The 26,229-nt window shown below is 37.9% G+C and overlaps 1 protein-coding gene across 1 annotated transcript in view; it reads left to right on the top strand.

Annotated features, from left to right (window-relative positions):
* The window catches only part of CPQ (carboxypeptidase Q), a 133,261-nt gene that overhangs the window by 12,973 nt on the left and 94,059 nt on the right, over positions 1 to 26,229 (top strand). The window contains exon 3 of the mRNA XM_008630694.2: positions 20,338 to 20,545. Within this exon, the coding sequence (XP_008628916.1) occupies positions 20,338 to 20,545 (208 nt within the window). The remainder of the gene's footprint in view (positions 1 to 20,337; positions 20,546 to 26,229) is intronic.

The following is a 26,229-nucleotide window of genomic DNA, read 5'->3' as shown; positions in this document are numbered from 1 at the left end:
ATCTTTGTGTAGTAGCCTGCTGGCTGTGATGGGAGTTCTCTTCAGGCAGGCCCAGACAGCGGAGCTGGACTGAGGACTGGAAACAGGACAGGCCCATCTGCCTGCCCACCATCCTGTCCCTGAGCTGCAGCCTGAGCAGGATTGGCAGGGCATTAAGTGATGCCAGACACAAAGCTTGACTGCTTAAACTGTAGAGATCTGTTAATAAAATCATTTACATAAGACAATATGAAAGACATCCAGTTTATACAAGAGGTGCTATATTTTGTAACATTCTTTCTTTGGCAAGTACATGTTTAGAGCAATACAGATTGTTTATTCCTCCCCCTAGTTGCCCGCCCAGGAAGTCTTTACCCACAGAGGAGTCATTGGCAGTAGCTAACCTGTCTCTGAATGTGTGCTACAACATAACCTGGACTTGTGTTCTGTTTAGGTAACACCATGGTTTGTTTTTGATCTCTGCTCCTAGATTTTCTTTCTGCAGAAGTCTAGGCTGGTAGGTGGAATGATATCGCTTTGGGTTTTTCTTGAGGCTGGAACTGGGAAGTGGCTTGGGAGGCATTTGAAGGTATGCTTGATTCCACTTTTTCAGAGAGAACATGAGTGGTCACACCTCAGCAATATGAGAAGAGTGCAAGCTTCCCCACTTGTAATGCTTCAGAGAGTCAGAGAAGACAGTAAAGCCAACTAACTGTACTGGAACACATGCAGAGAACAGCTCTGCTGCCACTGTAGTTGCTTGGTAGCATTTTTATATGCTTGTCCTGGTTTCAGCTGGGATAGAATTCATTTTCTTCTTAGCAGCTGGTACAGTGCTGTGGTTTGGATTCAGCATGAGAACAACATTGATAGCACACTGATGGTTGGGTTGTTGCTAAGTTGTGCTTACTCTAAGTCAAGCACTTTCCAGTGTCTCATGCTCTGTGAATGAGGAGCTGCACAAGAAGCTGGGAGGGAGCACAGCCAGGAGAGCAGACCAAAACTGGCCAAAGGGATATTCCATACCACAGGATGTCATGTTCAGTATGGAAACTGAGGGAGGGGGAAAGGGGGGAGGAGAGCTTCTCTGGAAGTGACCAACCACTTCTTGGAAACAGGCTGGGCATTGGTCAGAGGGTGGTGAGCAATTGCATTGCACATCACTTGTTTTTGGGGTTTACTTATTTGCTGTTGTTGTGGGGGGGAATTTTATTATAAATTTTCATATTATAAATTCCAATTATAAATAATTAGAATTTTATTATAATATTTCATTCTATTTTTTTCCCCACTGATTAACTGTTCTTACCTCAACCCATGAGTTTTTGAAATTTTTTTTCTGAGTCTTCTTCCCATCACACTCAAGGAAATAATGAGCAAGCAGCTGAATGGTACTTAGTTGCCAGCTGGAGGTAAACCATAAAAATGCTCCACATTCGCCTAAAGAAGTCAAAATTATGTGTTAAAAATGTTTTCTGAAATATGAAGCACTTGAATTCAGATACTGTCCAAACTATTACTAGTGTATTTCTTGGTGTCCAACAAATGTGGTGTTTACAATGTATTTTCTAATACTAAAAATTTTCTAATAAAGCTCATAATAATGAACAGATAGTGGAATGTGTTTCAGAAAGAGTTTTACAAAAAAATGTATGGTTTCAAAATAGCCTTATTTGGTATCATCAAAGAATATTGCAATCTATAATGTGTTGATTTTCTGAAAACCAGATGATCTGTCCTGTCCTTAGTTAAGGTGCTATGCAGAATTGTTCAACTGAAAGTTACTGTGTTTTCTGTTTGCCAGAGTATTTACGGAAGTGCATTTAGTATGTAATGAAAAGCTTAGAGGTGAGGAACAGAGGTGGAGACTGAAGGAACTGGCATTACAGCTATTTCAAAATTGAAAGGAAGTAGATACCAAATGCATGTTTGTTTAGAAGTATTGAATCCTTAATTGATACTAGGAACAGAGGTGTCATTCCCAAAACCAATTTGAAATGTAGATGCTGCCACAAAGCATTTTTTTAATAAGTGTACTTTCTGTACTCTCTTCATTTACCTTCACTTTTTTTGGATATGGAATGGATTGATTAATGTATTTTTTCCTATAATACAGAAGGTACTCAGGTCCAATCCCTCACTTCTGTTACTAGTGATGACTAGATCTGTTTCTCTGATTTTTAACAAAGAGGTATTGCTGTAGGCAGGATGGATTTTCTTATCTCCATGCATTCACCTATGTTTTCTTCTAATCACCAGCTGTGTGTGTCTCCTTGTCTGTCCTACCAGTGTGCTGTTCTGGATGGACTATGTGCTTCTTATCAGTCAGTGTCTGGCGCACTGTTTGCTCAGGTCACTTGCCTTTTCGATTGACTGATGGGAAATACGGCATTGCTGCAGGGCATAGTGTGCTAGAAGGGTGAGAGATGAAAGGTAAAAAGCTAATAAGAGGTTTCTAAATATTGTGAAAGTCTTGCATTCTTGCAATTTGTATGCTGCTGCATTGTCAACCAGAGCCTTTACTTCTTTGGCCTGTGTGTTTACATGTTCACTGATAATACGAATAAATGATAATGGGATTGTGGAGTTTTCCAAAACATCCTGGAAACATCTGAGAAAAAAATATCCTCCTCCTCACACTGCACTATCCCAGTTTCGGGTAAATGAAAGGTGGAATTTCACAATTTTTCCTAAACGATACCAAGTTTGGTGGATGGGGTTTTTGTTTTATTTCTTTGTTTGAGGAATTTTGTTTGTTTGTTTGTTTTTCAAATTTTTAAACCCCTTTTCAACGGGGGCTGCTTATTGTTATTTCATTACTCTATTTGCTGGGACAATGTAAGCCACTTTGTGGTGTGATTTCTAGGTGATCTTGCAATGTGAATAATATTGATATGTTAAAACTAGGTACTTTCATTAACATCCATTATTAAAGCTTACTGACAAGGCAGAATTGGTAAAATCACAACATTAATTAAATCACTGTCCTCTTGCTGGTAACTTGATGGCTGTTTCTTGTTCCAGAAATGGCAAGTGGCTGCCACATTGTCAAGGCAAAAAGTATAAAGGGAATCTTTGATGAGGGGACAGTTTATTTTTCTTTAAGGTATGGTAGTATAACTATGGAGTAATGAAACACCCTAGGGACTCAAGCATCCCAATTCTTAAGAAGGGATTAATATTATTACACTCAGGAAAATACAGTGAAAATACTCCATTTACAAGGAATGGTTGAAGTTGAGCAGTAATCTGGATGACCAGTCCCGTGCTACAACAGTCAGTGTTATTGAAGAAATAGTGATGACAAAACTATTTTCTGCTACCATAGGCTTGCTTTTTCACAGCAGTTGTTCTGATTATTAAATAATCAAAGTGAAAGAAGATAGGAAAAATGAAGTGTTTAGCTGTAAGGCTCCTGAAGTTATTTGTTTGTAATAAGATAGCCATAAGTCTTTGGGGGTTTTTGTTTCCTAGCTGTACATTTTTGAAACATTTTGTAAATAAAAAGGTGTCCTTTAGCTATTGAAATGATCCAGTATTCTGTGGTGAATGTACTCTCATGAATCTGAAATTTTCAGTAAATCCTTCTGTTTTTCAAGAACCACAGATTAGATAAAGTCATAACACTGTATCTTGTAATGACAACTCCTTTAAGGGCTCAAGAAAGAAGCCAAATGGAGTGCTTTTCTGAGAACTCAAAAAGGAAGTTCCCAAGAATCCTCAGGATAAATGCCAAGAACCCTATTATTACATTTTTTAGATGCTACAGAACAATCTCTCCAATATACAAGAAATTAAACAGGGAACATATTACAAGGCCAAAATAGACCAAGTAGTACTTTGACACAATCTAGAGACTGTTAACAAGGACACATATTTGGTCAAGTTCTTTTCTTTTTGGACTAAATTCAGCATCTTATACTTACCTGAAGTATTTTCCTGCATTTTTTCTCTCCTTCTTTAGTCTACAGGTGGCCAAGACATACCACCAGCTTATGAAGCTCCAGTAACTCCAATCAAAAGCTTTGTCTGGATGAAAGCTGAAGTCATGAAAGGCATGGTGCAACTCAAGATTTATGACTTAGGTTGCATAGATGGCCCATGTCAATACATATGGCACAGGGCTGGTATATCATCTCATGGAATGTATGTGAATTTGAAAACCATTTCTTTACCATTGCATTTCCATTATCTTAATTTCCCCTTTTTTGTAACCTCATTTCACTTCCTTTATTTTCTCCTACCATGTATAGTCTTGTATACCTTTTTTTATATAAATTGTTTTCCTTTGTATTCTTCATTGCTTGTTAGACAGGTCATTCCCTTCTCAATCTTGCTGATGAAGTGTGTGCATTAGTGGCATTTTTCAGTTCTTCGGTGCTAGTACAGGGGCTTCTTACCACATCACCTCTTCCAATGCTTGGTCTGCTGCCTTTGGTTCCAGACATGAGAACTGCTTGCTAAGGAGATGATCTTCCTTTCCCTAAAACTCCATGTCCGAGAAAAGTAAGGGCTTATTCACATCAATAGTTACAGACAGATTCATCTTCCTCTTCTTGCTCTGCCATGTTTTCTGAATTCTGGGATGATACAGTAGTTTTACTAGGATTTGTTTTTCTGTTTGGTTGGTTGGTTTAGTTGTTTGGTTTTGGTTTTGTTTCAGTAGCAAAGAGATGCATCTGACCTTTAAAATTAATGTTCTGTCTTTGAAACTGTATCTTCCTATTGTGTCCTGAGCCCGGAAGGCTCCTTTCCCTCCTGGTCTGCCCCTCCTTCCACTATGAATGCCAATATACCAAATTTTTTGCTACCATCGAAGGAATCTTTCTTCTTGTGACCCGTTCTGCTGTCCATAGAGGGGAAACAGTGGCATGCTGAGTAGGCAGCATCTTCCATCTGCTTTGCACAGGCTTGGGGAATGTGCAAGGCGTAAGGGCAGCAGGAAGCCATGTGATGATTGTAGAGATGCAACAGGAGTGACGTAGCATGACTGAAGAAATCAGGAAGTGCCACTGATTATTTCTGAACACTCTTCACTTATGGGATTAGATTAGAAACAAGAATTGATCATAAGAAACATCTCAATGAGAGACTGTCCTAAAGCAATATCCTGTGGCAATGGGATACAGCAGTATTGTCTCCTGTTCTACTAAGGTAGCAGGAAACAAGGATAAAACCCTTATTTGGGGTCTAACAAGAGGAAATAAGAGCAGCCTGTGTTTTGTAAGTCTCTGGGGAACTTGTGGAAAGATTCTAGTTATGTTCTTCAGTGCTGTGCATGTTGTCTTGCTGCCCTTAGAGGTATGAATTGGTGGTGTGCTGTGGCGTTTGCCCTGCACTTAGAGGCTTTCCCTCCAGGATGTCTGTAAATGTTGTTGACTGACAATTCACTAATTTTTACTTTGCTTCCTATGTTCCCTTAAGGTCAACATGCCAGACTGAATTCTTCAGTGCAGTCTTTGTGCTCATTTTTGGGCAAATCCTAGCTGTCAGAAAGATAATTTAGATGTTGCTAGAAGAAATGGAGCCTGTGTTTTAGGAGATTATCGTGTTGTACAGGGGGTTCTTGCTATTTCCACAGCGAATAAGGAGTCAAATTTCAGGTAACTTCATAATAGTGAGAAATCTGTAGATGTTTCTTCAGTCCAAATTTCTCTTTAGCTTTTGCCAAACTTTTTTCCTTTCTTTTGCTTTGAACTGCATAACTCTGTGTTTTGGTTGTTTTGGGGTTTTTTCCAGTAGACGGGGCTTGATGTGATATCTGCAGTCTCTGTGTAAATTCATACACCTGGCATATTTGTTTTCTTACAAAGTCACTAAAATGCTGATGAGACTAACAAGAGCTTTCTCTACCTCCTCCTAGTTTTGACTCCTTCTGATCAGGAATATGGTGTAATTGTGAAGAGTTTCATCCATTTAGTGTCTAGTCATACAAGCAGTGTCCTGTAACTTTGGTAGAGGTAGGTAAAGGGCTAGTAAAATCTTTTTTTATAGACTCTGTTATCTAGAAAGATGCTGTGAGGATAACAGCTCTATTGAAATCCTGGCTTCTTCACCAATAACTTCCCAAGGCAAATCTTTATCAATGTAGTATTCCATTGGTTTTTTTCTTGTCTTCTGGACTCTCCTCACATTACTGAGTCATACATTTTGTTGGTGGCTAGATGACCACTCATATCATGGTTAACTCTGATCTTGTTTGAGTATCATGAGCACCCACTGATTGGGTTTGGTCATATTCTGAAGTTACTAAGGTTTATTACACCTTTGCATTACTGGTTCATGTATATTAAGATGCTGAGTGTATAAAACTGCCAAGTTTTGGGTTTCATGCCCTGGTCTGTAAGGAGTTACAGCTGTGCTTGCTGTGGGTTGAGCACCAGGAGCTTCAGCAATTTACCATGATTTTCTGTTTCTCCCTAATCAGCTCCATCTTTCTTTGGTGCTGCCAATCTCTTCTGAGTCTGTATGAGTTGGGATGCCTATGAAAACCCTATTAGTAAGTTCAGAACCCTCTGACATTATTGTAATGTCTTGACCTATCAATTTCAGGTTTGTTTTAATGTTCTCGCTATATTCGGTTTTCTTGATTACACCAAGTGTCTCACTATATGTGATGACCATAAATGTGGAGGATTGAAGGAAAACCTGACAACACAAAAGCAGATAAAGATTACAGAGAGGGATCCAAGTAACACAGTGCCAGTGAATTAGTTTAGCAATTTGTGTATTTTCAGCTGATGATAAGATCTGAGAAGTATGTGGACTGTTGTTTTGTTTCTCTGTAATTCTTCGTTTCTTCTCTAAAAGTGCAGTAACTGTGGACTTTATCTGCAGTGTTCATATCCAGAGCACATGAGCATTTGTCCCCAGACAACTGGAAAAGATTGAATAGTACCAGCATGTTTGTGCAGAATGCTACAGAATTGGTGTTTGAGGTGTCGTAGCCTAATATTCTCCTTTTTTCAAAGGACAATATACAATTGTCCTTTGAAACAACAATATGGACAATAAACAATAATACAACAATAAAACAACAATTAAAAAAACCCAGCAAAAACAAACAAAAATTTTTTTTAAAGGGAGAGAGGAAAGCCTCTGTTTCTTCATGTACTCTAGGATTACTTTCATGTTACACAGCAACTCACTTTTTAAATTTTGGTCCGGGCAATTCTGAAACAGCTTGTAAAGAGGTCTACTGTAAAGATTTACCTGCCCCTCCAATTTTATTATTTACATGTCTTTTTCCATTATTTTCATGGTTTTCCAGTTTGTATTTCCCACTGAGTATTGTTTCTACTTCCTGTATTGCTCAAGATACTTTTTCTGAATCTATTTGGCATTATTCTTAATTTGACAATGTTACTCAAATTTATCTACATATTACAGAACCATTTCAGCCTATATATATTGAAGTTTTATTTAGGAAACATTGTATCTGCTCTAAAGCACCTGAAGTATTCTTTTCAAGGTTTACTGCTGATTTCCAAAAGTGAACACAGATTTTTGCAGGGACTTTGGCTGGATTTATGTGCATGTATACAATACAAAATTTTATTTCAATGTATAGCTTTTTACTTATGTAAAACAAACAAGCAACCAAATATGGGTGCCAATTTTAAAATATATTTGATTGCTAGTCAACTGTTAATACCCACAATCTCTCTGGTTAATGCCCCAGGAGTGCAGAGGATTTGGAAATGCAAATTCCTCATTTTGTTTTGCCTTGTTTGCTAAAACATGTGATTAAATGTGTATGTTATTCCAACATACTATGATTTCTCTTTACAAGAATGCTTGCACTGTTTTTCAGAGGGCAGGTGGCCTCTTGTTTCTGTTGTTTCTTCCTCTTCCCACAGTCTTACTTGTGGCTTGTCCATATGGTAGGATATTTCTGTGTTATTTCATTAGGTGTTGTCTTCCCATAGGATGGCCTCACCCTGCTGTGTTATCTTTGCTATGATGTATGTCAGACATTTAAGTATGATTAGATAGACCTATTTGTATGATGAAACCCTTTGTTTATGGCACACAAATTTTGACTTGTGTTTTTAGGAAGTCAGAGCCAATTGTTCCACAGTTGTTTGGAATTGTCTTCTAGATGTAGGCTGGTGTTGATGGCCAACAGTAATAATGGGCTCTTCCCTGTAGAAGCAAGGTCTTGTGCCTCAGAAGTGTAACCATTTCAATTACTTTAATCCTTTTCTCCAGATTTGTTTTCTCCTTCAAATCCAATCAGTCACCTGCGTTTCTCTTATTGTGTCCATCTTGTTGCATCAAATACTAATGCTTTTGTCTTGCCTGCAGGGTAGGGCTAAATGGTGAAAATCCTTCTCCATCTGGTTTATTAAATGAGAGGTGCCAACTCCTGTCTCTGCTCTGCCAGTGATGCCAGCTTTGATTACTTGCCTGTTGTCCACTCCTTCAGGCATCTTTTACTTTCTCTCATTTTGTTTCTATATTTTGGACAGTGGTACAAACCTAAAGCTGTAACTTTGTTCTCTTCCAACTTTGCTTTTTAAATCTGACTCTTGTTTGGTGTTTATAGATTGTTTCCATTAGCTGGTTAGGTGACTAGGGTCTGTGACTTCTGCTAAACTGTTTCACCTTGCCTTTATTTCCTGGTCACTATTCACAGTACTTCTGCCTTGGCTGTCTAATGTGAATACTGCAAATACCCTGTGAAACAGAGAGGGGTTGTCTTTTATATGCTTCTGCTCATTATTATTATTATTATTAAGCAGGATTAAGCTTTGACTGCACTTCACGGCTTTTTAATCCATTGTGAATGCAAAAGAACTTCTAAGAATAAGGAGCAGAAAGGTATCACATAATTTCTGACATGTATCTGTTTGGATTTCTTCACATTAGTTTGCTTGTGACTGTGAAGCACACAAAAATACCTCAACAAGAAATATTGAAACTGTGTACTGTTTAGCTCTGAAAAATCCAGATTGATTCTCGACATTTGTGCACTGAAGAACAAAGGATACTTGTATCAAATGAGGGAGAATAATGATGTGAATCAACAAAACCCAGGGGTTCTGAAGTTCCATTCATCACTCTGCCTTGTGCCCCTGTGGGATCTTCTGCAGTTCACAGTATTCTCTCTCTTTCCCTGTTTATAAGAAGTATTATTTCTTTTTGAATGTTAATTTAGGATAACAGTTGTACATTGTTTACTGTAAAGAGCACAACATTAAAAGTCAGCTCTTCTAAACTGTGTTTATATAGTCAATAGTAGATTCTGCAACAATTTGTGTGTGCCAAAACCAAGTAACAGTTGTATTACCATGTAGCAGTGGGTGACTACTGCTGATAAATAATCCATTATATAACCATGGGGTTCTCTCAGGTTTTTTAGTTTGAGTGTTGAATTCTGCTAGATTGAGATTCAGATCTGTGGGAAGGCTCTGGCAGGAGGCGAATGACAGAAAATACAGGTTTTTTATGTAGGAATATCGTATTTTCAAATGTAAATGCTTAAAAATAATTTGTTGACTGTAACTCAAAGGATTTGAATTCAATTCAGTAATAACTCACTGTGAGAGAGTTGAACAACACTGACAAGAGCATAAAGGAGCTGGAATTTCAATAAAATAAAAAGCTTTTCCTTAGTAACAATTTTATATCATCAAGAAAAACATGAACTTTAGAGATCAGGTTCTGGGATTCAGATGTGATTTTGCCAAAAATCTGAGGTAAGGAGGTTTTAGCTATTCTTCTGTAATCTGTGTATTGGTTGCACCTCTTCAGGAAGTAGTTTGTGATCCTTCTTTGAGGAGAGTTTGTGTCTCCCTCTGAGTATTTCTATCTGCAGCCTCTATAGAAGGAAAGAACAATTTTCAGGGTTCCCAGTTTGGGGGTCTGAGAAGGTTGCAGTTGGGGGGGCACTGGAGTGCCAGAAACTATGTGAAGGGACCAGGCAACTTGAGTACATGCTCTGCATCTCCATAAAGGCCATTAGAGGGATGTACTTTTGTGCTCAAGCTCAAAGACCTTGAGAAGGGACTCAACACTGTCCAGATGCAGCCAGAATCCTGGGCAGTAGAGTTCATCTGAGAGGCCATCCAAGGCTGTACCTCCACAAAACTATGGGGATTTTTCCCCTCTTCTTTTACTGAGTTTATAATGCTGACAATCTAGGAAAACAGAAATGGTGTGCTGCAGTGTCTGAGAGGATGCTAACATTTCAGTCTTGCCAGAAATGCAATAGGCAGACCCATGAGAAAACTTTATCAGAGCTACTTGGAATAACAAGTGCAGCTGCAACTTATATTTTTAGAAATGTAACTGTTTTTCAGGGTCTAAAATTAGGTTGAGTCATGCAAATCTTTGTATGGTACTTCTGAGTGACAATCAATGATGGATTCCTTTAACCCTTCCCACATAGAGTGGTATTTTTTATTCCTTCACTATTTTGATTTTACTTAATGGAGTGGCTTAAGAGTTAGTGAAAGTTTGCCAGAATCCTGGCAATTGCAATAAGATGACAAAGAACTGGAGAACACCACTGGAAAGCATTAGACTTCTAGGTCACGCTTGTCTGTGGAAATTTCCTGAGAAATGAAAAGGAGAATTCCCTTCTGTCCTCTAGGGTCTCCCACATAAGGTGTCTGAAGCTTTTAGTTTTGTATAGTTTTAGTCCAGATATGTTTGTGGCAGAAATTCTAGCCACAAATGCACTGTTATTTCCACCTCCACATGAGTTTTTCAGGAGGACATTCCAAAGCTTAACAGGGAGCAGAGCTTGTGAGCTGGACAGTCTTACTGTCAGGGTTTCATAAGGATGTTTGTAGACAGGTCTGTTTCCCCCAAATGTTCGACAAATCATGACCTTCCAAGGAAAAGTTGTTTTATCAGCATTTTTTCAGCAAAGCTGCTCAACAGTTTCATAGCTCTGGCAGCAAGAAGTGCTGCTGTGTGATTTGCAGTGTATCCTGGGTCACATCAACCATCAACTGTTCATTGCAGGTGAACTGTTCAGTGGTCAGATCAAGGATCAAGCACTGTCCCCTTAAAACAGGAGTTTTGTTTATTAATCAGTGTACGGGCTACATCACAAGATTCACCTGCAAATCAGTGAAAGTTTATCTTCATGTAGATGAAATTATTAAAAGCCCACTTTGAGAGCTGAGGGTACAAAGGCTTTGCAAACTGCAGGTGATCTTTGAGCTGCGCTTACAGAACAATTGCTTTAAACTATGTGATAAATAGTTATGAATTGCACTCATTTGAGTTCTGTATAATTTAGTATCTGCTTATAGACATGGTAGATTTGAAACAAGTACAATTTCCAGTGAATAATTTAAGTAACTCCACTACACTTACACAGAAATGTAGTATAGAGTATTTTAGAGGGAGAAATTTTAGCTTGACAGCTGCAAGGTAATTCAGCCTGTGCGTATTAGCTTGTAAAACACAGTTCTGCTTCTAAAAATTATATGAACTCTTCTTTCTAAGTAGGTATAGTTTTAAAAAAAATTTCTATTAATATTATTCATGAAGTTATATACATGGTCTCAGTGTTAACATTAATCACTCACAATCAGGGAGATAATTTTCTTGCACAGTGTACTTTGGGGGTGGGGGAATAATAACTACTTAGCACCTGAACATTGGGAATAAAATTCTCACTTCATTCTGTTACTGTCTTGCAGTGTTGCACTAAGTTATCTTCATTTTTTTCCTGTATTGAGCCCTAAGGCTGTGGGGTGTACCCAAGGCTGAGTGCAGGTGACTCGCTGCATGCCTCTCCTCATGGAGGCTGCCTGAACATGAGTGAGACCCTGGACACATGGGTGAGGAGGAAGTGGGGAAGCCTGTGGTCCTCTCTGGCAGTTCTCTTCTCCTGGAGCTACCAGGGGTGGGCTTGGAGAGCTCTGGCATTCTCACAGCTGTCACTTTTCAGGTAGTCTGGAATCTCATCATGTCCCTAAATCCATGTCACCTCAACAATTCATCTGATCTGACTGGCTGTGTGCCTGTATCTCTTGGTTAAGGTCCAAAATAATTGGTGTGTTTTAATTTATGTACAGACTGTAAAAGTGATGATCATTATTGTACCAGCCTCCAGCCTGCTACCTTTTTTCTGACAGCATTTTCCTGAGCAACATGGATCAACTAATGAAAATGAGAGAAAATTATATTGTTTTAGATAACCTCTCTTCCAGCACAGACTCTCATAGGCACTCTTTATTAGATATTAAAGAAACCCATAAACTGCAAAAGTGGAATTGAGAATAATCTTTTCTCTCCCATTCAGAAGATGATGAAGGAATTGCTGTATCTCCAGGATTAAATGGGAAGAGCACAAACCATCAAACATTAAGCAAAACAGTATGACTATACAGTGTATGTTGAAGAGCACAACAAACTTGATATCAAAAACAAAACAGTGAGAAAGTGTTGCATTTCATCAGAAATTTCTCTTTTCCTTTTGGGGAAGGAAAATTACTTGAATTCTCAAGACTTAACTACTTTCTCAGAAAACCCCTATATTAATTTCTTTATGAAAACTGCTCTGTACCGGGTGTTTTTCCTGCATGCTCCCAAAGAAATGTGTAGCACGGAATTTATTCCGTGAGAATTTATTCAATTCTGAGAATTTATTCAATCATTCTCTCAACCATGGCTTGCTCTGGAAATTTTTAATTTTTTTTCAGCCTGACACTCTTCGTTTCCCAGACACAATTAATTGCCAGGAAAGGAGCTATTCAGAGGAAATACATACCTATTGGGAATTTTATTTCATCTGATGTAGATTATGAAGCTTTTGGGAGAATCTGCCACAGTCAACAAATACAGCTGGGGAAAGAACACTCACGCTTGGCATGACATTTTGCTGGGCTGCTCAATATTTAGTTGTTCACTGGAGTTATAATACTATAATGAACTTTAAAAATACATTCTTTTTCTAAAAAGAACTTTTCTGCTTACAGTGGATTTCAGGTTCAAAAATGAAAAATTCAGGGTATCTGTAACTTTGAACTGATAGGCAAGACTTGCCTGAATTTTGGAAATAAAAATGTACTATTTATTGGAGAATGATTTTATCAAATAAGTGTAATACACTATTAGATAAAGTTTTCTTATCACTTAGTCATTAATATTGCATTTTACATTGCATAAGTGTAATTGTATAATGTGTAAACTAGATAACAGGCAAATGTAATAATCAGGTAAAGTTAAAGCAGTCCCTTTCAAGTGACACTACTGAAATCTCTCAGTTGAGAGGAAAAATAAGTGGTAAACCCCTCTGTATTGTTTTTACTAACATATTTTTTATTCTCTTTTTTATTTGAATGGCAAAAGTATTGGATTGTTTAACAGAACATCAAAAAGGTGTTTAATATTCTATAGTAATTAGATGTGTGGGAGTGAAAGAAGCATTTATGTAGTGAAGATGTTTCTGAGTTTCAGGTTTTTTTCAGAAAATAGAGTGGCTCACCTGGACAAGTGTCTTGCAGTGGCTTTTAGTTTGCTCACTACTTGAAATGGAATCCAGTCAGTCCCTTCTCTTTCTTCTTCACATTCGGTTAGGTTTTTAAGTCTTCTCTCCTGCTCTCCCACCCCCTTCTGTAGAGGTTAATGGAAATGTTTCAGTGGAAACGGTTGTACTCATAAACTGAAGAAAAGATTACTAGATTTCTTCATTCCCTCTCTTCTATTTTACTTCTGGGATTTAATTCCATGCTATCTGAGGTGACAGTAACTATGTTATTCTACTGTCTAGTTCTTTACTTTAAAAAACTCTCCCCTTTAATCCGTCCACATAGTTGCCTTTGGTACTAAGATGTTTTATCTCCTGCTGACTCCAGAGACATGTTTACCCTCTGTCACTCCCATTCCTACCTTATGTTTTTTTCCTAGACTACCTTGGTATTCCTGTTGATACTCAAGTCTTACTTTTTACACTTTAAAAATGTATCTTCGTGAGACTTCGTTTGCATTGCCACACCTTATTGGAGGGAGAAGGTATTCCTAAATGCATATGAGTTTAAGGTAAGTTCAGTTTTTATGGAGGATAGTGTCCAAAGAACATACTGTTCTGAATGGTGTGTTGTGCAGAGAAGGAAGGAAAGGAGAAAAGCACCATCCATACCCTGTTCTGTGAATTTGAGACTTTCTTTTGCCTCCTTTTAGACCTTGCTCCCCTATATTTACCTCAGTGGTCAGCTGATTAAAAGGGAGAAGTTTTATGGTGGTAAGACCAATATCCTCTATCCCTACCCTTTTCCTTCAACTCTCTGAGTGTTGGCTGAGCGTTACCCTTTACCATGACCATCTTTTGACAGGAGGAGGAACCTCCCTGTGCTGCCCCATGATGTATTATATTCAGTGCCAGGGCAAACTCATGTTTCTGGTGTGTATGTATATGCCTGTGTGTGGGAGAGCTTGACCCTCTCTGCTACTCCTTATTTGTAATGTATCAGAGACTTGGAAGGACTAACATGGTACCCTGAAAGCTCTAATGACTCTTCACACCTACTTGTGCGTGATGATTTTGATGTAAGAGTTAATTATAATAATGAAAAACATAATTAAATGGAGACGGTATGAACAACAGGTCAGTGTTCTAGACAGCTAGCTCTTACTCAGTTTGCTTTTGTGTTGCTAGCCTTGTGATTCCTCTTTGTCTGATTTGCTGCTTTCCAAGTAAAGAAAATGGGGGGTTTGTCGTTTTGGGTTTTGATTTCTTGTTTGTTTGTTTGTATTTATTTATATTCTTCCTTTAGGTATAAAATATAACATCTGTTCTCAGTGAGGTTTTCTGAATATTTCCTGTGTGCACATTGGTCTGTGGTGGTAGAGAGAGTCACTGAAAATATAAATAAGACTTGTGCTCAAGGCTGAGAAGCTAGTAATTCAACAAAAAAATGAAAAACAAAGCCTATGAAGCCAGAATCCTTGCAGCTGCTGGCAATCAGGATTGTCAGTGGCGTTTGCTCCAGGAGTACTCTCCTAATGTACCTATGGTAGCGTGCAGCAGGCAGCTGCATTCTCACAAGGCAGGGATGTAAACACAGAAGGACAGAGCTTGGTGATTTGTACTGAGCAGAAGGAGGCCAAACAGGTGTATTACTTAAATAGTTTCCTCAAGATGTCAGCTGCTGGAGAGTCATCTTCGTGTCTGTAAGATCCAGCAAGTTTCTTTTTCAGTTGAAGAGCAGCTGATGCAAACTTCCACTTCCTACAGATTCTTGGAAAGCTGTTCTACTTTCCCAGAAGTTGGATAGTTCCAGGGTAGAATTCATTGAAATTCAGTTGATCATTTTACTAATCAGAGTTGTTTTCTGCTTCCTGTTTGGCAAACCATATCTAATCCATGCTATTTTTAAAAATTCTGTACTTATTGGAGAATTCTCTTGGTGCTTGTGTTACTGAATATTATAATGAAATACAAACATATGTGTGTAAGTTACATTCTGTAACTTAAGACACGTGTATTTATGGCAAGGCTGTTGTGCTTGTTTGGTAAAGCCTAATTTTAACAAGTGCCTAGCAGTTTTCTAAATGTTAATTTAAATGGAGTCCATGTGGTAACAGAATAATGCTGTGTTCTTCTTCAAAGGGAATTTTCCTTGGTAAGGCTGGTAGCTTCTGGAGCCTTTCTTGCACTCCATTACACTTGCGCTGATGCTGCATCAGTTAAAGATTGGTGCAAAGAAATCTTGAAGAGACACTGTATGGCTGGATTCCAGATATTCTAATCTTGGTAACAGACTACTGTTTTATTTAATTCAATTTTTATTGTATTTTTACTCTGCAGTTTCTTAAAATTTTCTGTGTGTATTCCTCTTTGATTTTGAATTTGACAGTCTTGATATCTTTTCAGCTTACTGTAAACCAAGAAATCAAATCTTACAAAGACAATATAAGAAGCAAACAAAGCAAGCAAATCTTGGGACAAATGATGACAGAAACACAAAATTAGGCTGAATTTATTTCTTTTGTATTTTGCCAAGTGGTTGTAAATGGGGAATAGTACTGATTTTATTTTTATAGACCTAATTCTTCTGAGAAGATTAACAATACTTTTGACATTTTGACTAATTGCAATTACAGTTTGGCCTTTCTATCCAGATAATGGTGAGAATCTTGGAAGAGGATACACAGTTGGAGTGCGCACAGTGACAGCTTTTGTTTTGTAAGGACTTTATGGTGCTGGAAAAGGGGATTTACTTGCATGGAGTTCAGGCTTTGCCATGCTGCTCCTGATGCAGAGAAAGTTACAGGCATGAGGAACTCGTGAATAGCTACTCTCCATAGCTAACTGTCAGAGCAAGATATTCAGTTTCCCTTCTGTTCTGCTACAGTATGTTCCATCGCTCCCTTTAAAGTGTAAAGCTTCGTATATGATGAGGGGGTTTTCTGTGATATTTAGAATATACAAGTGAAAAAACAAAAGCAAAGTATGAGGAAGATGTGAGCCTGTTACAGAGTTAAGGCTGTGATCTTGCTGTGGACATAGCTGGTGATTAATGTAGTCGTGGTTCCATTCAGGAGTGTATTTTATTATTTTAGTCAATATTAACTAGCTGATCTGATATGAATTTTTAGTTTACATGTGGTTCATACAGTGAATTTTGCATGGGTCCTGTAGGAAACAGGTGGTCACATATGTAATTAGAGTCTTGTAATGTGTTTGTCTGAATGAGCAAACTTAAGACAACACTGGCAATACTTATGCAACACAGATTTTATATTTCCCAACTCTAGATTGCTTTTTGAGGTTGATGTGAAGAATGGTGCATTGAGGGTGTGTGTATACACATTATGGCTGAAAGAAATCTTTCTAAGCTTTTGTATAATCAAGTTTTGATTGGTTGGGTTGTTTTTTTTGTTTTTTTTTTTTTCTTTTAGCCATGTTAGAGTTCTTGTAATATTGTGGTTACTTCTCCCTTTAGGAGATTGCTATCATTTCCTAAGGCTTCTACTTGAGATCTGTTTTCCATCAGAGCATCCAGTTTAGCTTGAAGCACTGGTTCTTACACAGTTCATTTTTCCCTGGGCATTTTAGCTTATCTCAGAGATAAGGGTTGGAAGTGCAGGAACAAAGTAATGAAGCATGCAAGGTCAGCTACCACAGTAACAAGAGTTAGAACTGACCTTACACCAGCAGCGCATCTTTTCATCCAGATTTTTTAGTTTCTCCACATTTGATTGTTTTACTCAGAAGAGAAACTAACTAGCTGCTTTTTGAGTTTTTTAGCCTCCCTTTACACTTCCATGTAAGATAGAACACACATCTGTTTCTCACTAGTCATTTGACATGTACTTTTAACAGAGAAAATGTGCTCTTTTTTTTTTGAGCATTTTCTCTGCTGTTATTCATACCATGACACTTCTCTTAAATACTTTTCCAAGATGTGAAATCTAGGGGTTTATCAAAAGGAAAACTCAACCACTTTATTTATCTGAATCTTGTCAGCTGTTGAACAAGAATGATGAGTTTGTATTAACATTAATATGTTTTCAGTTAATAGTTTAAATATGGATATGAGGTGATTCATTAGATCTAAAATCAAAACAGGTGCTTTTGTTAAGTAAATAAAAAATAGTGGAAGAACTACTTACCATCTCTTCTGAACACCAAACTATGGTGTTGGACTGGGGATATCATATATTAAATGGCCTAATTACCCTTAAAGTTTTGCAGAATTAATTTAGGCTTTGTTGGATGACAGTATTTTTCAGAGAGAGTGTGTGTTTGAAGCAGCAGATGCTGACATCACTCCCCAGTGTTAGTGGAAATGCCAGAGGTGCACCTTGCTTGCCTGTAGGTACCCATGTTGTAAAGTTGAATGCTGATTCAGAGTCAGGGTTGCTTTGTGATCTCTATAGCTGCTTTTATATGATGCTTTCCTCTCTGTTCAGAGTGCAAGGAATGGTAAATGCGAGAGAGTTTGATTTTTTTTAAGTAAGATCCTTCTTCTTTTGAAATAATAGTCACAAAATCTTGTTTGTTCAAACTCAATGAAAAAAAATCCTCCTTGTCATCCCTCCCCACCACCCTCCTCCCCAAAAAATTCTTTCTCCTGCTTATCCTGAACTACATCCTCTTTGCCCTGTTTTGAGCCAAACTCAGGAATGCTTCTCTCTATCTGTTACACACAGAGTATGCTAGTAATTTCTATTTTGTTTAGTTAATGCTTGCTCAGGTCTTGCCATATGGTCAGTAGCCTTTCCAGTTCTTGGTTATCTCTGCATAAAAGGTGCTTAATTTGCTTTATTTAGATTTTTTAAATGTACTCTTTGGCACTTTATTAAGCAGTTTATTATGTTGATGAAATACTTTAACACATGGCATGTTTTGCATGCATGTAAACTTTAATCAGGTGCATCCCAGGATGCTTAGTGTCTGCCACAAATGTTTTCTATGTGAGTTTGCCTTGTAGCATTAGGAATATACAGTACTGTGATATTGCTTTGTGTCTTTGTAGTGATCATGCTTAGGGTCCATTTCCCTTTTTGTAGAAATCATTTGGACAGTCATCCATTCCTGCCAGGTCCTGGTATCATCTGAGCTGTTGCTGGCCCTGCCTGCCTGTGCCAATAGGTCTTAATTTGGGTAGTAGGGTTTACCTTTGTAATCTTGGCAAAGTAGTAGTTTGAGCATATAAATGGAACTTCTGGGTGACTTCAAGGTTTATTTTTTGGGCTAGCTGGGTAAATTTTGTACCTGCAAGTGTTCATTCACTTGAGGTGTATAAGCACGTGTGAATCATAGTGAGTTGTCAGAAGCCTTATCCATACTTGTGGTGGAACATCAGGATGGAGCATCTGCAAGAAACATAGTTGCTGCTTAAATTGGAGAAACAAATACAATTTTAGGGGTTTCTGAGAAATAACAGGGATGGTGAAATCAGTGATAAAACTTGAATTACTGCAATTGAGCATTCACAGCATGTTAATACTAAGACATAAACTTGCCAGAAGATATAGGAGAAAGCATTCATTTAAAACGAGTAGAAACAAACAGTTTCTGCTCAGTCGCTGAACATAGGGTTTGGGGTTTTTTAACATTAGTACATGAAGTTGTCATCTCTCTTTTTTTTTTTTTCAGTCTGTTGTTTATTTTACATTGTTTGGAAAGTCTGTTGATTAACATGCTGGGTTTATCCCCGAACACTCAAAGAAATATTAAACATATGCAGCAAGTTATTGCAGTTTAAAAGTGGGGATAAGGGGTGCCTTTTCTTTTTTTCCAACAAAGGGAAAGAAAAAAATGGAAAAAAGGATCTGAACTTATAAGTCTACATGAGTTTATCCCACTCAGGGAGTATTTCATGGCACAAGAGATTCCGAGTTTCAGGGCAAACATTATTTCAAAGGTGAGCTATGGGTCACCTGACCTGCAAAGCTGATGGGAAGAGGCACCAGCCTTTGATTGAGGTTCAGCTGTAAACAACTGGGAGCAACAATTTCCTGAACTGTTGCCACTCAATAAGCAGCTCTATCTATGCTCTGAAACAGCTCCTGCAAGACCTCTGTAACTGTTTTTTAGTATTTTCATGTCCAATAAATATTTATACATATCTGCTCTGTGGGTTATGTTATTGATGATAATATGACTTGTTATTGCTAAGAAGGATTTATACTTCTAAACAAATAGAACTGAATAATCTCTTCCATTTTACCTAATCTATAACCTTACAAGGCAGATTTCTCCTTTCCTCCTTAACATCTCCTCCAGGAATTAAGTGGGGTTTTTTCCAGTTTAGAAGACTTAAAAATAACCCAATTTTAATTTTTGTTGTCATTGTTTAAATGTATTAACAAAATGTGTCTGCTACTCTGAGAAGGCACACAGGTGATGATTTTCACACATTGTGCATGGTTCTGGGCAACTGGTTTTGGGTGGCCTGCTGGAGCAGGGGGGCTGGTCCAGATGACCTCCAGAGATTCCTGCCAACCTCATCTGTTCTGCAATTCCTGTTATTTGGAAAATAGCATTAAAATTTAGTAGTGAATTTTAATTTCATTACTTGTCACAGGAAAAAAATGCACTTATGGCAACCTGTTCACTTAGACTTTTCATTGCTTTTCTTTCTGGTAAAGCAGTGAATAGAGTGTGATATCAAGGCCTGTCAAAGCATGGCACTGACCTAAATAGAGCTGACAAAGAATAGATTTCTAGATTTCTATATAATAGTAACAGTCAGATATTCTGATTAGTGTAAAAACACTTGATGTATTTTGTCAAAAGGTTTATTAAAAATTGTAACTATGTCCCTTTTGAGAATATGGTGGGGATGGTCATGAATGTATTCTTTTTAATAATTCTACGGTAATGCTAAAAAAATTACAGAGCTGAGTTGTTAATACTGTGTTGGTTTTGGTTTTTTTTAACAGTCCGCATACTGGGGGGCAGAGTTACCAGCCTGATGTACCCCAAATTCCCACAGCTTGCATCTCTGTGGAAGATGCTGAAATGATGTCACGAATGTCTCTTCGCGGCACTAAGATTGTTGTGCACCTGAAGATGTGTGCTAAGACCTATCCAGACTCTCCATCCTTTAACACTGTGGCAGAGATAGTTGGAAGCAAGTACCCAGAGCAGGTGGGTGAAAATATACAAAAAACCCCTCATTTTTTCTTTCAAAATATGGAAGAAACAAACCAAAAGAACAGCCCTTTCTAAGAAATCCCTAAAACAAGTAACTTTTATTCACACACTCTTCTCTATTTTAGACATTTCAGCTTTTCAATCTTTTTCAGGTACAGGTTTCATGACTATGTTTAGCAGGTGTTGTATGTGTGTTTGGAATAAACCATCTGCACCACCAATTCTGTTTGAACATTACTTAATCCTACATTGTTGACTTCCATTTATAAGACTTTTCTTCTTGCTTTCTCTTTTCTTCCAACTTCTTAGCTAAAAGTCATACAAACTAAACTCATGGTGCTGAAGGATTTGTGCCTGGTACAAGATCTTCTGTATCAGCTTACAGCATGGAATTACTTTTCTGGCAGTATGTTTTATTGTGAAAATATTGATGTAACCTCAATTACAGCAGCACTAGAAATTGCTGCTAGAGTACCTACTGAGCCACAACGCTTTTTAAACATTGTACTTTTATGGCTTCAGTGGAGAAGAAGAATGACTATCTCTGACCTTAAAACCAGGCATAGCTCTTAAAAGATTTTATCTTTTCTGAGATGGCAGTTCTGTAGCTCTGGCTTGTGGTGTCTAGAGATCCTCAGCGTTAGCACGAATGTACAGTTTCAGCAGCTGGATCACTGGGCAGGGAAAAAATAACTACCCTGATGGTTGACTGGTTTACATAACATCACCTGTGAGTCTAGCTTCATGAAACACGTATTTACCAAGTTAAATGCTCCAACTTCCTTGTTAGGTGCATTTAATTTAATTTTATGTCATCTGCATTTTTAACCGTGTTTCCAACCAGTTAATAGGCTATCTTTCCTGAATTATGTTTGGTGTATTTCAGAATTTGACATTTCAATTCAGGTTATGAAGTGTTCAAATGTAGACTTCAAAGATATGTTAGGGTGCTTGCCTGTACTTGATTTCTCTTTGCTCTCCTGCTCTGTTTCTTTAAGTAATGAAGTGGATTGGGATCTCTTCACTACTTCCACTGACAAGCTCAGGTTTTTTAAACACTGGGTAAAGGCTTATTTACAAGCCTCCTGCTGATGTTAATGGGAGTGGTAGTGGACACACTTTGAAAATGTAACCAAGAAACAGAAAATAAAACAAATGAATGTTTAGGTTTTTTAGTACTCAGTTCCTTTTGGAGCCTTAATGGGTGCTTCACCATGCTCATTCCACTGCGTTACTCTGGTAAAAATGGGAACCATCTCACTATTTAGGCAATAAAATACATTGCAGATCCAAACTCTTACAATACCCTCTATGTCAAAGTGTTTCAAAATGCAGTATAAATCCAGAGGAACAGAAAGGTGCCATTTCCACAGGCCAAAATTTCAATTTAAGTTTTGAATCAAAACAAACCCAAATCTGGATCTCTGAACTCTGGGTGAGAAATCAACAATGGGTGGTATTGCTCTTACAAAGGTCTAAAGCAAAGCAGTTTAAAATTAGGTTGAAACCTGTGAAACATAACTGGTCACAGGTATTGCAGCAAATTATAACTTAAACCCCTGAAACTTAGTTGAAAATGAGGGTCACTGTAGGACACTGAAGGAAGTGTATGAAGTCTGGTGAAAAGTGAGATGTAACTGCACATTTAGGTATACACGTGTTCATCTATATATTGACCAGAATTTAATATACTGCTTGATTTATAAATAATTCAGTAATTCCTTCCATGAGATTTTAACATTTTTATTAAAAATAATCACTGTGAACTGAAATAATATTTGTCTGACAAGTTTATGTTACAGGCAATATTAAAATACTTTAAAGGAGAAAATTTTTTTTTTTCTTACCTGTTTGGGGGGTGGGGCGTGGGGGGGGGCATTTTTTGTTTTGCTTTGTGGGGTTTTTTTTATTATTTTACCACTTTTGCAGCATATGTAGTTCAGTTCCTCCTTTTTCAGTCATTTTTCCAAGTGTTTTATGTGGATTCTTGCATAAAGCAATTGAGGTTTGGGGGGTAAAACTAGAAAAATGTTAAGGAAAACAGAAAAAAAGTAGTTGATATATTTTTTATATATTTTCCTAAAGTTCTGCTGTATTTTAGACTTAGCATTCTAAAAGTAATTGCTGCTGCAAGAAATGTTGATATCATCAAAACAGGTACTCAGAATTGTTCAAGCTGCAAACCTTATTTTAGGCACCTGTGCTTAACTTCAACACATTTGCTTTTCCAAGTAACCTAAAGCAGTAAAAGAAATGTGATTACTGCTTTGTGAGGCATCAAGCTCTCAGGGATGCATTCATCTTCAGAGGCAATGATGTGACATGAGTGCAGATGTCCTGTGTCTTTTTGAGGCATCTCTTCACCCAATGGGCAAGTACTTTTGAAAGATTAACCCACTGATACTTCAGGTTTCCTTTCTAATTTATCCTTTCTCTTTGACCAGCCAGTAGGCAGTAAGCAAACGTTACAGCTGGAAAAAAAGTATAGTGAAACCTACTGCAAGCTGCAACTTTGCAGTATCAAGTTTTCAGGTGGTGTAGAAAGCGTCTGAACAGAAAAAGGAAATGGATTTTGTCATGCTGTCAGTAAAGTTCAGTGTCTCACCAATATCTCTGTTCTGTTTATAATTGTATTATTCCTTCTAAGTTAGGAAAGGACTGTTCTCTCCAGATAAGACTCTTCCTATGTCAGGGCAGGCATGAATCGTGCATGTTTGGAGCAGAGACATCCAGCAGCCTCATGAGAGTTGAGGTCCTTGTTTAGTACCTGCTGAGGCCTCATTAACCTGGAGGTGCCCAAAGGAGGTGAGCCTGTGCCTATAAGATAATGAATTAAAGATCAGCCTTTTCTTCTTGCAAACAGATGGGAAACAGTGGGACCAAACATGCTATGACTTGATGGCCTGGCAACCTTTCCGAGCTTGGGAGCCCATTCTCACAGTGCTTAGGACAGAAGTGAGAGTAGAGAACCTGTGGGTTATAGGACTTAACATATTTCAGCCTGTATGACTGCTGACAATTGAGCCAAAAAGTTTGTGAAATGACAAAGGTATGGTAGCAGAACCTGCTGAGGTCCAGGCTACTGCAGGTTAGAGACACTGGCAGTTCATTCCTGACTTTTATCTTGGAGGAGTATTTGAGCACTCTGTTGCACCAAGGCCCATGCTGTCAGCATTCTTTTGTGCTGTATTGTGTGTTGGTGAGATGTTTTATTTAAACTGTGTAAGCTGACACTGGAGACTGACTGACTGAGAAATTCACAAGTTAACTAATGTGGTTTTCATTTGAAATTCAGGCAGAGCTGGCAGTAAAACATGTTTGTCTTCTCATTTTAATACAGATGTAACATGATTGGTTTTAAAGTGCAGCAGCAACCGTTCTCATCTCTGGGGAAATGCTATAAATAGCAGCTGTTTGTTGTTAATCTGGCTTCAATGTACCTAATGTGCCAAACATGGAACCACAAAATATGTGATTAACTGAAAAGGTGTCAAAGTGGATAAAGATACAACACTTCTACAATCTTGACTTTCAGTGTCCCTTCGTACTGTGTGTTTCTTGGTGTGCTGTTTTACTTATCCTACAGTTACTAAGTGATGGAAAATCTGTTTCCTAAGTGCCCTACAAAATACATAAATTTAATGGCTGCTCATTATTCTGTGATCCAGGATAAATACTTTAGAGCAGAAACATAGGAGCTTATTAAGTGGCCTTTTCAGAATCCTGGAGAGCTGTTCCAGGAATTCACTCTACAAAGCTTTTTTGCCTCCTGTTTTTATGGAATGCCATATCTACAGTATGTACCATTTGAAAAGTGTCTGTATTTTGAACACCACAGACATGAAAGACCATTGAAGAATGTACTGTAGCTTGGAGCCAAGTTTAAACAGGGCTTTGAAAGTCCTAGGGATGACCTGCGAAACAGAGATGCTAAGGTAATAACATAGATTGTGAGGTTCTTTACCAGTCTGTGATTGATGTAACAGAACCTGTTCTGCAAAGGAAATAGGTGCTTATTTACTTTTTCATTCTTCCTCCTTTCCCAGTTTCAAAGATCAGCCCTGTCTCAGATTTTGTGATACTGGGCACAAATCCAGGGAACAAGAGAACATAAAAATTGTCCAGGCTTCTGAGCCTGTTAGGCATTCATGCACATAACAGAAGAAATAATTTGTAGACCAAAAATACACCCCAACCCCAAGAAAAAAAAAATCCAACATGAACGAACCAGACTTTTCTGAAGATGTGTAAAACTCAGTGCAGTGTTGTTTTATGGCCTGGCATCAGTTCTACATATGTTAACAAAATGTCTATCCATTAGCTCTTTGATGTGGCTTCCAGATATCCCTGTGCTCTAAGTAAATCATGCATACAATAGAGCTTTGAGGAGAAATGTTCTAAGAGCTTGATGCCATCATGTTATGGCTCCATTATCACATTTTCTCCATGTGAATTGTTTTGCTATTCATTCCAAAATGTTGAAAGGGTTTCTAAGTACAATTCTGTGAGCCTCTCTCCTGTGACTGTAAGCTGATGCCTGTTGCTGCTAGAATTTAAGTGAACTTGAAAGAATTAGAAGATTATTATGGAGATTAGGTTTTGAAAGTTTTGAGAGTGCCAGCCCATGACTTCATGACAGTGAACTTCACATGACAGTGAAGAGAAGTAGAAAAAGAAATGGTAAAAAAGAAACAAGAGAAAGGGTAAAGAAAGAACACTGGCATTGTTAAGAAATGTTGTATTTTGTTTGAAGTATTTTTGTAGTAGTACCCTCTGGGTGTGTTTGTTTTATTAATAACTCTTTTACTATTATTTGGGGGGCTGTCTTTTATCCTGTGCCTTGTGGGAACATTGTTGTCATTTGTTCTTAAACAGAGGTCTTGTCATGATGAAAACAGTCCAATTAATATGAAACTGATATGGAGGCAACTTGTTCTTTGTAATGTGATCATTTAAAAAATTTATTTATTTAATTATTTTAACTACCAGAAGGCCTATCAGATTTTAAGACTAAAGTCCACTCTGGATTTTGTGGTGTGTAGCTTGGCAAATATTCTAAAACTTGAATTGCCTATTTAAAACCCAAGAGCTGACTGAAAGCATTTAGGATTTAGTTCTTCTAGGGAGAACTTGGCAGTAGTTTGCCTTCTGATTAAATGACCATTGCACCCTAATGTAATTGTGTTTTTTAGAAACGTCATGATCTGGGTATGCAATAGCTACAACTTAAATTTCATTTGTACACGTGGGGTTGATGTTGTTTACGGGCAACAGTTGAAAAACACAGTACTACTTAGAGGTGGGTGTCTGAAATATTGGTGGAACAAGTGAATGTTTATATGCAGAAGAAAGATGCAAAACAGCTTAGGTATTTTAAAAAATTAATTTCCTGATATAATATTTCTTGAAGGAATCAGTTGCGGTTCACCAGTGTAGTGTGACCTTTATGAAGTTCAAGCATTTTCCAAATGACCAGACCATGTCTCTAAGTGCGCAGGTGAGAGTGGGGCAGATGGTCAGGGTGGTAGCAGTCTCTGCTGATCTTGAAGACATCTGAAGCTGCTCTGTGTCCCAGCTTGGTGGTACCAGAGGAGGACCAAGGAATGTGATCCACTAGGTGCAGGCAAACCAGCAACTCTTTGAAAGGGTTCTCCTCTTGCCAGCTGAGGCGCAGTTGC

Source organism: Corvus brachyrhynchos, unplaced genomic scaffold (assembly GCF_000691975.1).
Source record: "Corvus brachyrhynchos isolate BGI_N302 unplaced genomic scaffold, ASM69197v1 scaffold302, whole genome shotgun sequence".
Classification (NCBI taxonomy): Eukaryota; Metazoa; Chordata; class Aves; order Passeriformes; family Corvidae; genus Corvus; species Corvus brachyrhynchos.
Note: the sequence above shows the minus strand (reverse complement) of the source record. Positions and strands in the feature narration are given on the sequence as shown.